This window comes from Diuraphis noxia, unplaced genomic scaffold, assembly GCF_037042655.1.
Source record: "Diuraphis noxia isolate RWA-SAM2 unplaced genomic scaffold, SU_Dnox_SAM2 contig0003, whole genome shotgun sequence".
NCBI lineage: Eukaryota > Metazoa > Arthropoda > Insecta > Hemiptera > Aphididae > Diuraphis > Diuraphis noxia.
In genome coordinates, this window is record NW_028301713.1 from 64,356,931 (window position 1) to 64,372,692 (window position 15,762).

The 15,762-nt window shown below is 26.1% G+C and overlaps 2 protein-coding genes across 4 annotated transcripts in view; one reads left to right on the forward strand and one right to left on the reverse strand.

Annotated features, from left to right (window-relative positions):
• Positions 1–6,373: 6,373 nt before the first annotated feature.
• LOC107171854 (uncharacterized) lies at positions 6,374–8,923 on the forward strand. The gene is made up of 3 exons (XM_015522113.2): positions 6,374–6,519; positions 7,050–7,780; positions 7,850–8,923. Exons 1-3 carry the CDS (start codon positions 6,426–6,428, stop codon positions 8,765–8,767), a joined length of 1,743 nt encoding a protein of 580 aa, XP_015377599.2. The 5' UTR covers positions 6,374–6,425; the 3' UTR covers positions 8,768–8,923.
• A 1,424-nt stretch (positions 8,924–10,347) lies between these two features.
• Positions 10,348–15,762, reverse strand: part of MESK2 (misexpression suppressor of KSR 2) — a 71,252-nt gene continuing 65,837 nt past the window's right edge. For all 3 annotated transcript variants that reach the window (XM_089223785.1, XM_089223786.1, XM_089223787.1), the window contains one exon: positions 10,348–11,310. In XM_089223785.1, the coding sequence (XP_089079911.1) occupies positions 11,216–11,310 (95 nt within the window). In that variant the 3' untranslated portion in view covers positions 10,348–11,215. The remainder of the gene's footprint in view (positions 11,311–15,762) is intronic.

Here is a 15,762-nt window from a genome sequence, read left to right on the forward strand (position 1 = left end):
TCCAATTGTCTGTGTTGTGTTTTATTTGATTAAGTTTGGTGGAGTAAGATAACCATTGCTGGTGCCATCTTAGATGACATTTGTTAGTTATCAGTGCTTGTATGTCCCTGTATGCGATGATATTGATGGGAGACGATAATGTAGAGGTTATTGCAGTTTTAGCGGCAAGGTCGGCGCGCTCATTTTCAATGATGTTGGAGTGACCGGGGATCCAGCAAAGTTTGATTTTGAAGTTATTGTTTTTCTGTAGAGTATATATTTTGTTTTGAATATGAAGACCGATGTCTGTTGGGTTATTGGTATTGTTAATATTGTTGATGGCGCTGAGGGAGTCAGTGAATATGATGGTGTCTTGGAGCTGGTGAACGGTTATTAAAAAAATATTATATTATTACGTACATATTATGTAATATTTTTTTATATTGAATAGTTTTTATAAATTATTAGAAATTAAATTATTATTATTTTCAAACAACCAAAACTCCGTATTTCTTAAACTAAATATAAATCATAGATCTGCTTTAATGAGTAAATAGTAAATAACAAAGTTGAATAACTCAAAAACGAAATACTTACTCGATTAAATTTAAATTTAGTTTCGGTAACATTTAAAAAAAACATCTGTTCAACACATTATAAAAAATAAAAAGTAAAAATATTTGATCTAGAAAATAAGTTTATAGTGCCACGATATATTTCATAAATAGTATACCTACTGCAAATTATACGTATTTTTAAATTTTAATCTTTAAAGTTTTTATCTTGCATTTATTGCATTTTAAGGTTTTTAGTACATATATACTTGGTACACAGAAATATATTTTTATTTTTTATTTTATTTGAAGATTTTTGTTTAAAAAGTAACATAACGTATTAATATTATTAATATTATTAATCGTAATTTTTTTCGAATAGATCCATACGATTTGAAAATCAAGATTACAAGATTACGATGTAACTTTAAATAAGAATAATTTGAAAATTTGAATATTAGAAACTGTGCAGAATTGTATAATTTTTTTTTTTAAATTAAATTAAAACATATTTTTTGGTTCAACATTTGCCTAAAATAAAATTATGAGTGAATTCAAAGGTGCATTATTCTAAATTTTAGGGCATTTTAGGGGTTTTGTTTAATGCCGTTACATTCCCAATCCTAATCATAAGGTATATGCAATATAAACAAATTAAATTAATTAAATTTTTAGTTTTTACGTTTTATACAACTACATTCCTGCAAGTTTACCCTAACCTTTAATCGTATTTAATTAGATTAGAATTATAGTCATGATATAATTATAGGCAATCAAATATTGCTGATATTAATATATTAAAGCAAACTTTTAATTTTATAGCGATGTTACTTTAAGATTTACACTAATTTACATATTATATGACATGTCATGCTATTATATAGCATATGATACTAAGCCATAACACATCCATAACAATCTATTTAAATACATTTTTTAAACATTTATTAATTATTAATTTGGTCAAGATTCAAATTTAAAGCCAATTTTTAAGCTAAAATATCTTTTACTTCAAATATAAGAATAAATAAATTCAAATAAAAAATATTATCTATAGTTTTTTAACCAAATAGTAATATACAATTCACCGAGTTGTCTCTAGTCCAAACGGTTACACACCATAATTTTGACTAGTAATAATGCTTATAATTATTATGATTTATGACCAAAATTACATTTTGATGAACAAAATTATACTTTGGTTTATTCCAATTGTTTTCCGCAACTATTTCTATAGTAATTGTAGTCTATAGTCTGAACCATAGGTTAGTAGGACAAATAAAACAATGTATGTTGTAGACGAATAGACGATGTTAAAAAAATCAATGACTCGGCGCAAAAAAAAAAAAAAAACAATATGTGTTTAGAACTTATATTTTGTAAGGTTGATAAAAAAAAAAAAAAATGATATTATAATTTAATTTGCTATACTTACCAAAATTTAATGAACTCGATTTCAAAATATATTTTAGTTCTTGTTATATTCCTAGTAGGTACTTACAATGGTATTAATTCAACTTTTAATTAGATATTATAATGCAATATAATGTTGATAAACTATATTATATTATAAATTACTAGTTTGAGATGGTAATTATGTTTTTATGGAATTGAATGTTGTAAATATGTTTTCGGTAGAAACTATTTTCATTTTATTACCAACGTTAATACATAATATTTTTTCAATAAAAATTACAATAATTCTGAGTTACGATTTATTTATACTGGACAATTTAAAAAGGAAATTAATCCTTACAAATGTTTTTTTTTTTTTATCTTTTGGTGTTTGATGTATGACCTAGTACACTGGCTATCAAAAAATAGGAAACTGTAATTTTTCTGTTTATTTTAATTTGCAATATAAGCCTATGATTGAATATCGTACCTACTGTTGATTAAATCATGGATCACACGCGTTACGGTAATTGACCTTTTGCCGCAAACAAATTCATGCTAATCTACATATTTAAATTAAGCGTGTTATAAATTATGTAGAAATATATAAATCGATAACATGTCATACAATTCATTTTTTCAACTTATTTATTCTGATGATTTAAATTTATCCATACCTATATACACAATATATATATACTTACAGTATACTACACACACTAATGTAAATTATTTATACAATAATATCGCGATTGGTGGAGACTATTTGTAAGCATTTTAGCATTATGGTTTACGTTTACAGTTTTAATTGACTTCTTAAATTTAAACGAGTATTGAAAGACTTCTTCGCCATCCACACGAAATTTAAATAATATTTAAAATAATTAGTAGGTCCCACTTAGCTATAGATACTAATAAACTTTACCAAATCCAATATATTTTATAATATTAACAGGTGATATTTATTACAAAGTCAGAATTTTGTTCTTACTCCATTATAATACATTAGGTACTTAAACATATTAAAAATTATGTCAAATAGCAAATACTATAAGTATCAAGTACATTTGTACCTTGATACATATTATATTACACAACGACGGTACTGAACAATTCAGTGTATACATTACACTTCACTACTGGCCACTATACGAACATTTCCCATTGGGGTAAAATAGTAAAAATATAAAATACACAAAATAAAACATCCGGCGTAAAACTATCTGCTAGATAAAATATCTATTGAATTTTAAACAAACAAATAGTACTAAATATCCAAAAAAAAAAAAAATTGTAAATGATTTCCAAGGGCTAATTATCATCAGTTATAATCCCACTACACCGTATGAATTTTTTTTAAATACTTTGGTTATCAAAATATAAAATGCTTTAAAAAAATTAATCTCAATGACTTAAAATTATGTAAACAAAATATTTCTCAAAAGCGTCAATAGATTTTTAAATAGGTTTATGTTTTAATATTCTTCGTTAAAACAATCACTATCTGTTAAAGTAAATACATTACATAAAATGTTTAATAAAATATTATTCGCATAAAATATTTAAGGAAAAAAAACTCGACATTTGTTATGGTGGCAAAAATATATGCATTTTGCTTAAGTGCAATAACAAATGTAATAAGTTTGATTTTTTTGATTTTTTTCTAATACTACCGAAAAAATTGTTTTTGTGATAATGTTTATTACAATAAATTTCAAATTCTGAGCGAGGCGATTTAATAATGTGTGTGTGTTTTTTTAAAATATTTTTTTCGTTCGTTTTTCATTCGAAATAATGCTTTGATTTTTAACTTCAGTTACTTTTCCAGTAGGAAAGTGACTTTAATTGATGCATTTGGGAGGCTAAATTGAAAATTATTTTTATTTTTCTATACAGTTTCGGGGGGGGGGGGACAAAATTTAGGAAAAACTGAAATTCTTACTCGAAAATAGTGTTTTGGGTTTACACATTTAATATGTATACAAAAAAGGTATTTATACTTAATAGAAATATTCATTATAATGTTTAAATAATTAGGTCCACAGATTTTTAAGCTGATAGTTAATTTTCTTTTCAGGTTTATAACATGTAAATTACATATAGCAATACGAATTTTCTATCTGCACGAATTAGTGATCATTTTCAGGTTAAACAATCGTATCGGTAGACTTAAAATTCTAAAAAGGTATAAAAAATAAAATTTACGATCACCCAAATCGTCAAGTAGATGCGTCTTGTTCATCTATGTTAATTCATTTAATTCCATTTGTGGCAAATATTAGTTATTACATATATGAAATATTCAAAATAGTCAAACTATCGTCTATATGTTAAATCGTACAACTTTTATAACTACAGTTTGAATATTTAAATCAAAATTAATACATTTTTTAATAAAGAAATTGCTATTTTCAATGTTTATATAAAGTAAACAAAAGTATTTGAGTAAATGAATTTGAGCTTAGAAAAACTTAATAGTAATTTAATTTATAATACGGATAATTAATTTTCAATTATACTAACTGTAAAAAAATGTAATTGACGATTGATAAATACATTGATACACTGTCCGCATTTAAGTTTAATGTTTATCTACGCTTTTGTTACATATTATCATATTCGTAATTTATGAGAAATTAATAATTACCTATTAATTAATTAATTTTTATGATTTTTAACTTTTATTATTTATGTGATAAAATAATGAATTATTACCATAGAACAATTTGTTCTATCTATATGATTACATGTTCGTATTCATGTTTGGTATTGATAAACTTTTTTATTATAATACAATTATTATAATTGCCTTATGGTGAGCTACGTGCTGACTAATTATAATATATTAAAAATAAAGTGGATAAAATTGTTATTGAATAGGTACGTGAAAATAAGTATTAAATAAAAGTAATAGCATAAAAGTTTCAAGAAAAGCTTAAGATTTCAACAAATCTTTATATTTTATTTTATCTCAAATAGAATTATAAAGCCATTCCTTTAATTATAAAATAAATATTTAAAACAATAAATTACACAGATTGTTTTCGGTCAAATATAAATAAATTTATATTGACATGCATATTACATGTATTATATTTTAGTGAACTGTGAATTCAATAAATTTTATATTTCTAAACTTTCATTATAAATAACATTATATAGTAAATATTCATACATATACAGGGTGATTTTTTTATCGAAGAACACTCATACTCATACACTCATACTTTTTTTAATAATGAGTGTTCTTCGATAAAAAAATCACCCTGTATTATCAAACTACAATATCATTATTTGTTTTGTCATTGGCTTTGTAAATTGTATGTTATTGATGTATAATAAATTAAAAACTAACGATATTTTTAATAGATTATGGATTTCACACTTACTTATAAGGTTGCTTATTTTTAAATTCTGCAGAGAGAAGTGATGAGCATAGGTATTGATTTCATGATGATGTATGTTTTTGTATGTGTATCTGTGTACACAAATTATGGCGGAAAAATGGTGTTTATTTTGTTCTTGTAGCTATATAAAAATATTAAATATAGGTACATATTGGCACAATTTTTTTTGCCTATTTTTTTGAGTTTCGAATCTTGTCAAAACTACGAAAATTTACTAGCTATTTTATAGTTATAAATGCATTTAATATTACAATTTCATATCTAAAACTTGAAAATTTAATAATGATTTCTCATGAGTAGTTTTTACTGATACTCAAAAATATAAAAAGTATAAAATTATGTATCGACTTTCAAGTTTAAGTTTATATGTATATCATTGTATTATTTGTATTTTAATTTAATGCACTCATTGCAGTTACCAACTCGACGGGTAATCACTCCATCTTTGTGATATGAATATATGATTGAAAGTAGTTTTCAGACTTGAATTATATTTCCTTAACATATTTTATGACAAGAATTATGTCTAATATATCTCAAAACTTGAATAACATGTATATATTATATGGGTTATATACAGTGGCGTGGCGAGGTAAAAGTTACACGTGGGCGAAGTAGACTTAAAGAGGCCCTTTTAAAAAATTTTTTAACTTCTGTCATATTTCTCTATGGTTAATTATAAAACCCTATAGAACGCGAGGCCCTTTGAGGTGTGAGGCCGTGGGCAATGGCCCACACCGCACACGCCTAGCGCCGCCACTGGTTATATATATGTTGATAAGTCAAGTAACGTAATAATTACAACACATTTACACTCATGCATAAAATTAATATTTTTTCTAAACGTATTATTTTTTTACTATTAAAAAGTGCAAATCAGCTAAAGCGTAGATGAAAATAAATAGAATCGTTATTTTGTGAATTGTGCGTTTTTTTTCTGTAGATAACAGTATGCATATTTTTATAAACATCCACCTAAAATTGTATGAATGCAAATACTATTGATAACTATTCAACACATTTTTTTTGAAATCTAGTAGGTATATAACGGGGCTACACTATTCAAAGATTATCATTCATCAGTTGTTTGATGCAAATTGAACAGCTACCAAATAATTATTTTACCATGAAGCTGTTAGCCGTTGCCGTGATTGGATTTGTAGCCTTAGCTGGCTCAGAAGCCCGTAAGTATTGGCATATATTTAATTAATTATTTAAATTATTTTTGATAATAGTTGACTTACACTGATCAAATTTCACGTGTAATCAAAATTAAATATTTTTTATCATACTATTTTGGTTAAGGGCAACAACAATAAGTAATTTCAAGAATTTAATTTAATTTCATATCAATGTATCATCAATAATTTTTTTTTATATATATATATATATATACTTTTCATTTAATTAATTATAAATAAATTTAACTAGAATTTTATTGATAGTAGCTCGTTATTTCTTAAGTTAATATCAATAGAAGTCAAATTTAAATTTAAGTTAATAAACATTCTAATTATGAGCTTTTTAATTCTTTATGCTCAGCCTTGAATTATTTTTATATCAGTGTAGTAGTTTATATTGTTATATATTTTTTGTAATCTGAGTTCATAAATATTTTTTTACACTAACCAATTGTGAGACATTAAAATATTCATGACGCTATAGATTTTCAAAAATATTTTTTCATAAACTGTTTCTATTTGTTCGGTTCTAGATTCTAATCATCATCACTATGATACACAAACTGAGGTCGAACATATTCAAGGATATTCAAATGATCGTTACAATCAGTACAATAACAAATATGGTGCAAATCAATACCAACAACGCAGCGAAGAATTGAATCAACAGCGCAACATTAACCAGGAAAGCTCTAACGAGAGATTTTTAAACAATCACAACCAACAAAACAACCGAGACTTAAATGAGTTCAGCGAGTCTAACTGGAATATTCAAACCCCTAGTCATTCGATGAACATGAATAGTAAAAACCAACCGATTAAACACAACAGCCAGGAGGTATTCGAAAGCCAAAACCAGTGGAGTAAATCACAAACTTCCAGAAACTTTGAGCAAAAAAGTCAAGAGGACCTTACCCAACAAAAATTAAACAACAAAAACCGCGAAAGTCAAAATTACGGATATTCAGTCTCTTCCGAATCAAACTCCCAAGAAGATTACGTCAAGGACCATCGCAATAATGATTTGTCCAACGAAATTGGACTTCAAGTTGCACAGAAAATGGTTAGATTCTTTTCCATCATGGATAAATATACTGCCCGTAATGGAACCATACAAACTAACCTAGCTCATGAACCCTTCGCTTTAAGACAACACGCTATGTCAATGGATCATCAACAGTACCTTGAAATCAACGAGAGCAATGTCTATGGTCTCAACAACGGTGTCATCAAGTCTATGTATTTAAACACAGAGAGGAATTGCGTAAGTATAAAATCATTTTTAAAATGCATTTTAACTATATTAATAATAATACTTTATATATTGGGTTAGGTTGATTTGGAATACTTCTTTCAAAGCTTGTTGGTGAAGGCTAAATTCAATTCTAACGAAGGAATTAAAAAATCTTTCAATTTGAACATGCTCAACACCGACATGAACGTGTCTACCGAATTAGAAAACCGAAACCGCAACTACGCCCATTCCCGCAACGGAAATTCCCAACTTGTGTTCAAAAACAACGAAGACTCTACGGATAGCCAATCAATCAAGGAAACAATTAAAACAAATTACGTTCAATTATTAAACTCAGAAATTGAAAGTGAAATGATTCGTACCTCTTACAACGGTTTGGTTGGATGTTTAAGATCTGAAATCGAAACTACCTTTGAAATTCCATCAAACAAAAAACTCGATTTAGACATTGAAAATAAAAAAACTCAACTCTCAGTCTCTTTTGTAACACCACGTTCATTCAACAATGAGCAATCCAGCAATCAATTCAACAAACAAAAGACAGTCCAGTATGTCGCTTTCCGTCAAAACCAATCTGGAAACGGTTACAAATTGAAAGTCAAGATTGTTTTGGCTAAACAACCCACGTGGGAGTCCGATATTTTTGCTCAAAAATTAAATCAAAAGATCAACATCAGCAATGTAAAATTCACCGCTCAAAACATTGTTGCTAGTGCCGTCATGAAACGTGTTCAACTGGAAAACGGCGCTTACAAATTCAATGTCGAGGAAGCCAACATCAAATTGGAAGGCCTCAGATACGATATCGGAAAATTCGATCTACCAAAAAACACTAACGAAAAATTAGCAAGGGAGATTGGACAAGATCTACAGAAAATCATGGAGAACGGTATGAGCGCTGCTCTGCGACAACAGTTGTACCAACAACAACAAATCTGCAAACAACGCCCAATGGACTGCAATAGTTGCGGCCGAAACCAATTCAATCAACAGTAAACAACAAATTTATTAATCACATAATATTGTTATGATAAGTATGTGATAAATAATAAAACGTGATTTTATAATACGCCATATAGGAATAAAATTTAGAAATAGAAAATATTATAAATTAATTACAATAAATATGAACCTTCTTTTGTTTTAAAACAATATTGTTTTATTTTCAAATGTAAAAATTGGTTTTTGTTCCCAATTTTATCATACATTTGTATTTAATTTAATTAATTATCAAATTTAATCTTGATAAATCTCGTCAACCTTTAAACAATATGTATATAATAAGTTTTTGGTCGACAGATTTGATTAATTTAACATAATATTTTATGCATTATACGATATAGTAAAAATATTATTATGGTTGAAAATAACGATAAAAAGTACTTATTAGGTAATTATTAATTAATTGCTAAAAATTATCTATTTATTCAATAATAAAAAAAAAAAAAAATATTTGTTGTATTACTGGAAAGTAGATTATATACAATATACAACATTAAAATTATACTGTCAAAAACTTTAAATATACACATGAGATGATTTTTCAACGTAAATAACAACTAGGCAATAACCTAACCTATAATATACTCTTCTCGTGTATCTTTCATGATTTGATAAAAAATCTTAACACTTTGTATATTTTCTACAAAAATAAATCTTTATACTATTTTAGTGGATTGGATTGTTTTTAATTATTTTTCAATAGTTGACCAAATTAAGTAAATTGTATACCTAATATACTGAGCATTTTATATTTAAAACAAAATACTGAAATCCCTTCTTCAAAAAATTACAATAATATTGTAAAAATAGCAAATATACATTTATAAATTATTTCGATCTGCTCAAACAGTAGAATAGAAAATTTATATCTTATGCTTTAAAAAATAATAACTACCATATTATAATTTTTAAGTAAAAATCTACTAAATACTTTTTCTAACTTAATTTTGAATACATTTTTTCAACACTTACCTTAAATAGTTGAATATATTGGTAATATGTTGGTGGTATATGTAATATATATATAATATTTTTTACCACATTCAATTTTTTGTTGGTCACGTTTATAATTTTTCGTTTTTTTTTCAAATTAATCATCGTTCATTAATTATTGATCATTTCAATGGTTTCTTTTACGTAATTTTCAAAACCTTATTTTTACTCGCGGCTTGGTTAACCTCGTTGAAGTTTTTTTATATTTGACTACATTTTTATGGCAAATAAATGGGCGATGTTCTATTGTAATTTATTTATAGTACCTATAGTTCTATAATAGTACCTGTCAATGTCTGCTCTCTGCTACTTACGTGTTCTTTCACTAACATTTTGAAGTGCAAGAATATCATGAAATATCGTTTGAACGAGACATATTAAATTATTAATATTTATAACATCATTATTTTATGGAATAAGTATAAAATACTTTGAAAACAACAACAACAATAATAATAATAATAATAATAATAGACACATTACATAATATAATATCGAGGTATAAGACGTACTGTACTTAACGCCAACGCTTGATTTCAGGTATAAATAACTAATATGTAATAATGAATAAACAGCGAGCATTTTATCAATGTAATAATTATTTAAAGACATAATATGCAACAATTAAAATTACAAATATGTATAATTATAAATTTCATTGTTATATTGTTACTTATCACAATCCATCTTTATATCATACAGAACGGTATATGACATCCGCGATGTATACAATTTATCTGATTAAATAACAGCAACATACTTAACAAACTATTATTAACATCAATAATCAACAACGTAAAATATAAATTAAAAAAAAAAAAACAATAAAAAAGCGCAGATGTTTGTGCAGTCTATTAAACTAACTCGTTTATCTCATCGTTTTTATTATTCATTAACGATTATATCATAATAATATATTAATTTAATTTTAATTTAATTTTTAGGCGTACCTAAACATAACAACATATCCGGAGTTTATTCTCCGTTTAGCAAAAACTACATCTGAAGCTTTTTTTGATGATATGAGTCTCAATATCCCTAACATCATTACAATATATAACTGTTTATTATTACAATATAATGTATAGGTATACATACATAATATATATATATATATATAATTATCTACAAAAAAACATGATATAGCCAGACCATTTATTTAATATTATATATAAACCATATTGAAACAATAGTATGTATTTGTCCTTTTTCAACTAATCTGTAAACGATTCGGTATTATTTAATTTTTTTTTTCACGTTTTTTCCACGGTTTACCGATGCTCTCCCAGACTTCAGAATTGCACACGAGTCCATTTAAGTTATATACCTATGTGTGTATACCTATAATTATTATTATTGTAGAACTGTTGCTATAGCACCAATCTCCCACCTCGCCGCCAAACAACCTGCGCCCGCTAATGACATAAACGCATTGCACGTTTTATGTCATCATACCGTCAGTGGGTTCTCGGTGATTCTGAATGGCCACGGCGAGCTGCGCACGCTGTCTTTGGACATGGACTGTCTGATGGATTTCGATATCACTGCAAAAAAATGCCACGGCCGTCATTATAGACTACCTACCTACGCGCGCAGTCGGCGGGTTGGCCAGATATGCAGCCCGCCGACCATCCCCCGCCGATGAACAACACGGCGGCGGCGGTGCGATGACCGAAACTAAATTGTTTTGAAAAACAAATTTTATGAAATTTATGCGTACACTGCAGCCGCGATGAGTAGCCGACAGTGACGACAAAATAATAATAATAATTAATTAATTAAAAACACTCGTATTATAATAATATAATAATAATGATAATCATTATTGTAATGCATGCGATTATTGTAATAATAAAAATCGTATTGACGCGCAATAATTATATTATACATCGGTGGCGTATTTACACGGGTGATTGATTTCGGTCATCAAATCGTAAGCATGTACAGGGTGATTATTTTAGCAACTCGTCGTCGTGTTTCATATAGAATTATGGCTTTGAGCAGGATTGATCTAGACTTATATATACGCTTCATGACCACCCACTCTCTCTCACTCTCTCTCCGGTTCGGAAACCCTATATACGCCACTGACATATTATACGTATTATATAGATACGATGACAAAAAAGCTACGTGTGCGAATGGAAGAGAAATAGACTTTTGAAATCAATCTCTTCGAACTGCATGCACATTGCACAGCATAATATAATATAACGAAATAGTAATAACAATAATTATGATAATAGTATTGTTTTACTGTCTACATAAAACTAATTAAATCAAAATCATAAAGCACACTTCTACTTGCATCTACTATTAATGAGAAAAATGTTATTCAACAAATGCCTTGGGGTGCGCAAAGGCCAACGATGGGTGTTTATTTGTTGATGGGTATAATATTGTTGTAAGGAATAAAATTACCAATAGGAGATATCTATATTATCTACGGTAGGTTTAGTATGTAATGTGTAATTTTTTCATCGCTCTAAATTGGCTGGCATTCAGTTTGATTTTTTAAATTTTATTTGAAAATCTTAAAATTAAAATATAAATATATTCAGTTTAAAAATTCTAAATAAATTATATTGAATTGATTCTCAAGTATGCATATGCCTACGTTAGATATTTTTATATCATACTATGTAAAATTGATTTTTAGTAATATTAAATAATTTGAAAAATACGTGTTTTAAAGACCTAATTATTGATATCATTTCAACAATATTTATTGAACAAATGCAATTTATTTGATTTTTTATTTCAATATTTTAGAATACTAATCCACAGTACCTATATGCACAGTGTACACAGCTAAATACTTTATTTTATTCAAATGATAAAATTAAGATAACATTTAATATATTTTAAATTGTAAAAATATTTATACTCTAAAAGTTACTATATTATTATACCTAATAAAAAATACTAAAACAAAAGAAAAAGATTAAAGTTCAACTTTCGACATTTAAATACTAAAAAACTCTACCTATGTCGGCTATGTCTTGTATTATATCTGTATATAATATAAATATAAGCACATTTAAAATCATCAAACATTATCCATGCAAAATGTCATACCTAAACTATTATGGTAAATAGTAAATAGTAAATAGTTATTAACCGGGATGCAAATATACCATAAGTACTTAATTTTTGTGTATAATTTACCCATTATTTCGAAGTATATGCTTGAATAAATTTGTTTTCATTAATTTTGATATATCTTCGGAAAATGTTTAATGGAATTCAAAATTTATTACGAACTCGAATCATTTTAGGCGAACCTACACGGTTATACAGAATGTCGATATCATTATTTCTTATCCAAATTACCATTAACACCTAAGTTCATAATAACATTTTATAAATGTATTTAATACAATTTTTACATAAATTTTAATGCCCTAATAGTTAATAATATGTTTATGAGAATAAAAAAATTAATAAAACAATGTGAACGTATAAAATATGTTCCACTAAATGTGTGTTTAATAATCGGTTCAAAGTAAAGGAAAAATTTATTTTTATTGATAAATTATTGATAGTAAATAGTTTTGTTTAAAAAATAACAAGTAATTAAGCTAAATTATCTATTCAAGTAATATTTGTAAAAGTTAATTTTGGTACTTAGTTCATTATGCATCAGTGTTCAATGGATAGTTAAACTAAATTTGGACTAAATCCACTTAATTATAATTTAATAATTATTAATTATACTCTCGAATGAAGACGACTTATCGTATTTAAAATCTATAGATTTTTAAATTTGTTGTTTTTGTAGCTGAATGATGATAATACAGTAATAATGATGATTTTAACATGATTATTGGTGCATATTATAATCAAAGAAGTTTCCATAAAGCGATTTACGGCAGAATAAATTATATTGTAATTATGTACGTATTATACATTTATACCTAACAGTTTAATAAATATTTCATATAGTAAATTTATAGATATTATTCAAACACATAATTAGCTTAAATTATAAATATTTTTAATATTATATCAAAGTATTTATCACATTTTTATAAGTATGATTACAAATAATGCCGAGTCTCAAAAAAATTGTATTAAATTGTAATACAAAACTACACTACTAAAAAATGTGTATTATATAATAAAATATTAATACATGGGTACCTTAGATAGATATATATTTTTTTTCATCAATATGTTATAAGAAAAACTGATTATATATATTTCTGATTGATTTATTTTTAAAATTATTATTCAACACCTCATTTAAAACTTAAAACAATATGTTCGTTAGATATGGTAGTACCTACCTATGTTTCTGTTTTATAAAATTATATTAATTTATATTTTAAATTTAATTTAAGATATAATCTTGAACATATGCTTAAAATGGCCAAGTACTAAATAGGTCTAGTTAATAAACTTTTGAACGTTTTTAGCGATTTAACAACTAAGGTGTCAGTATACCTACCAAACTGTTATAATTTGCGAAATAAACTCAAACGAAATCATCATATTGCTATATTGAAAAATTATAAATTGCAAATCATACATTTTAATATACACAGTGCCATTTTTACATGGCTAAAAATATAAAACGGTTAATTTCAATATAGATTCCTTTGGTGTATTAGTTATGCGTTGAACGCTCTTAAATGATTTTGGAATCCACGCTATTAATAACTTTAAAGTTTAAACGTATTATATATTATAAAAGCACTCATGGCAATTTTTTTTAAATAGATAAACTTATGTACAAGTTTTCAGTATTTGAGTTGCATTGGTTATCGTAAATAATTATTATTCATCGAGGCGTTGCAAGAGGGGTGAAATGATAGCGAATTCCAAGAAACGAATAAATCCCTACCAAAAAAAAAAGTTACTTTATATTATATAATAACCTATCGGCTAAAGCCCCTTCCTCTTCAAAAAACCTTAAAATGTTTATTTAATTACGTCAGCATCAATACAAATTATTTAAAAATTTTGATGATCTATAACTTCTTCACGCATACATAAATTAAATCTTCATAAGCATGTGATGATATTCTATATTTATAAAAATAATAGTGTATTTGTTATATAATTACTTGTGTTCAAAAACAAACAGCGTTGTATTTATACATAGGTAGGCGTGTGAATAGAATACGAGTATATAATATGGGCAAGGCTGGACGATAAATTAATTTTATTTTTTTCCAATAATAATTTCGTGATACTATATAAGACGTTTGATTGGAAGAAAAATATGCGAATCAAGTAACTTTTTAAAAATGTATTTGAATAGTTAATGTTGTCAACATTAATGTTTTTATAAGGTTCGAATAACTTTTTAATATTTTTATTAATTTTTTATAAAAGAAACATTTTTTAAAACGAACGATATCGGTTGAAAGTCTATTCTTTTATTCTTCTACTCTTTATTTTTTTTTATCATAAAAATATTACAGTTGAACCGCTCCAAACAAAAAAATATTTAAATATAGGTATACCTACCATTATATTATACCATAAAATATAATCGAAAATAAATATATAAGTTTTATACTCGAAACTTTATAATATACAATAACCAATAAATCAATATATTCAATAAAATTATACATGTAAATAATAGACACATACATATAACTGTAATTTTTATTTGAAATGCAAAACATTAATTATGGCAACTCTAAGTGAAAAACTTCCGTCTCATTTTAAACATTTAAACTCTATAACGCCCAGCCTCACGATTATAACGCTGATACATGTTTTTAAAACAGTGAGAAAGTGAGTGAATTTTGTAGGTAGAAAGAGAGAGAGAGAGAAGATAATAGAGTACATTATATGTATATTTTGTAAGATAGTATTTAAGGCGAAGATTACTATAAGCAAGACATCATTATAAAATATAATATAATAATATTATGGAAACGTTGAAAAACCGTTTTCTTCCGACAAGCATTTTATATGATGACACTTACGTGTTACAAATTTTGTTTTTCGAAGCTGATATACTTTTAGTCGATCAATTT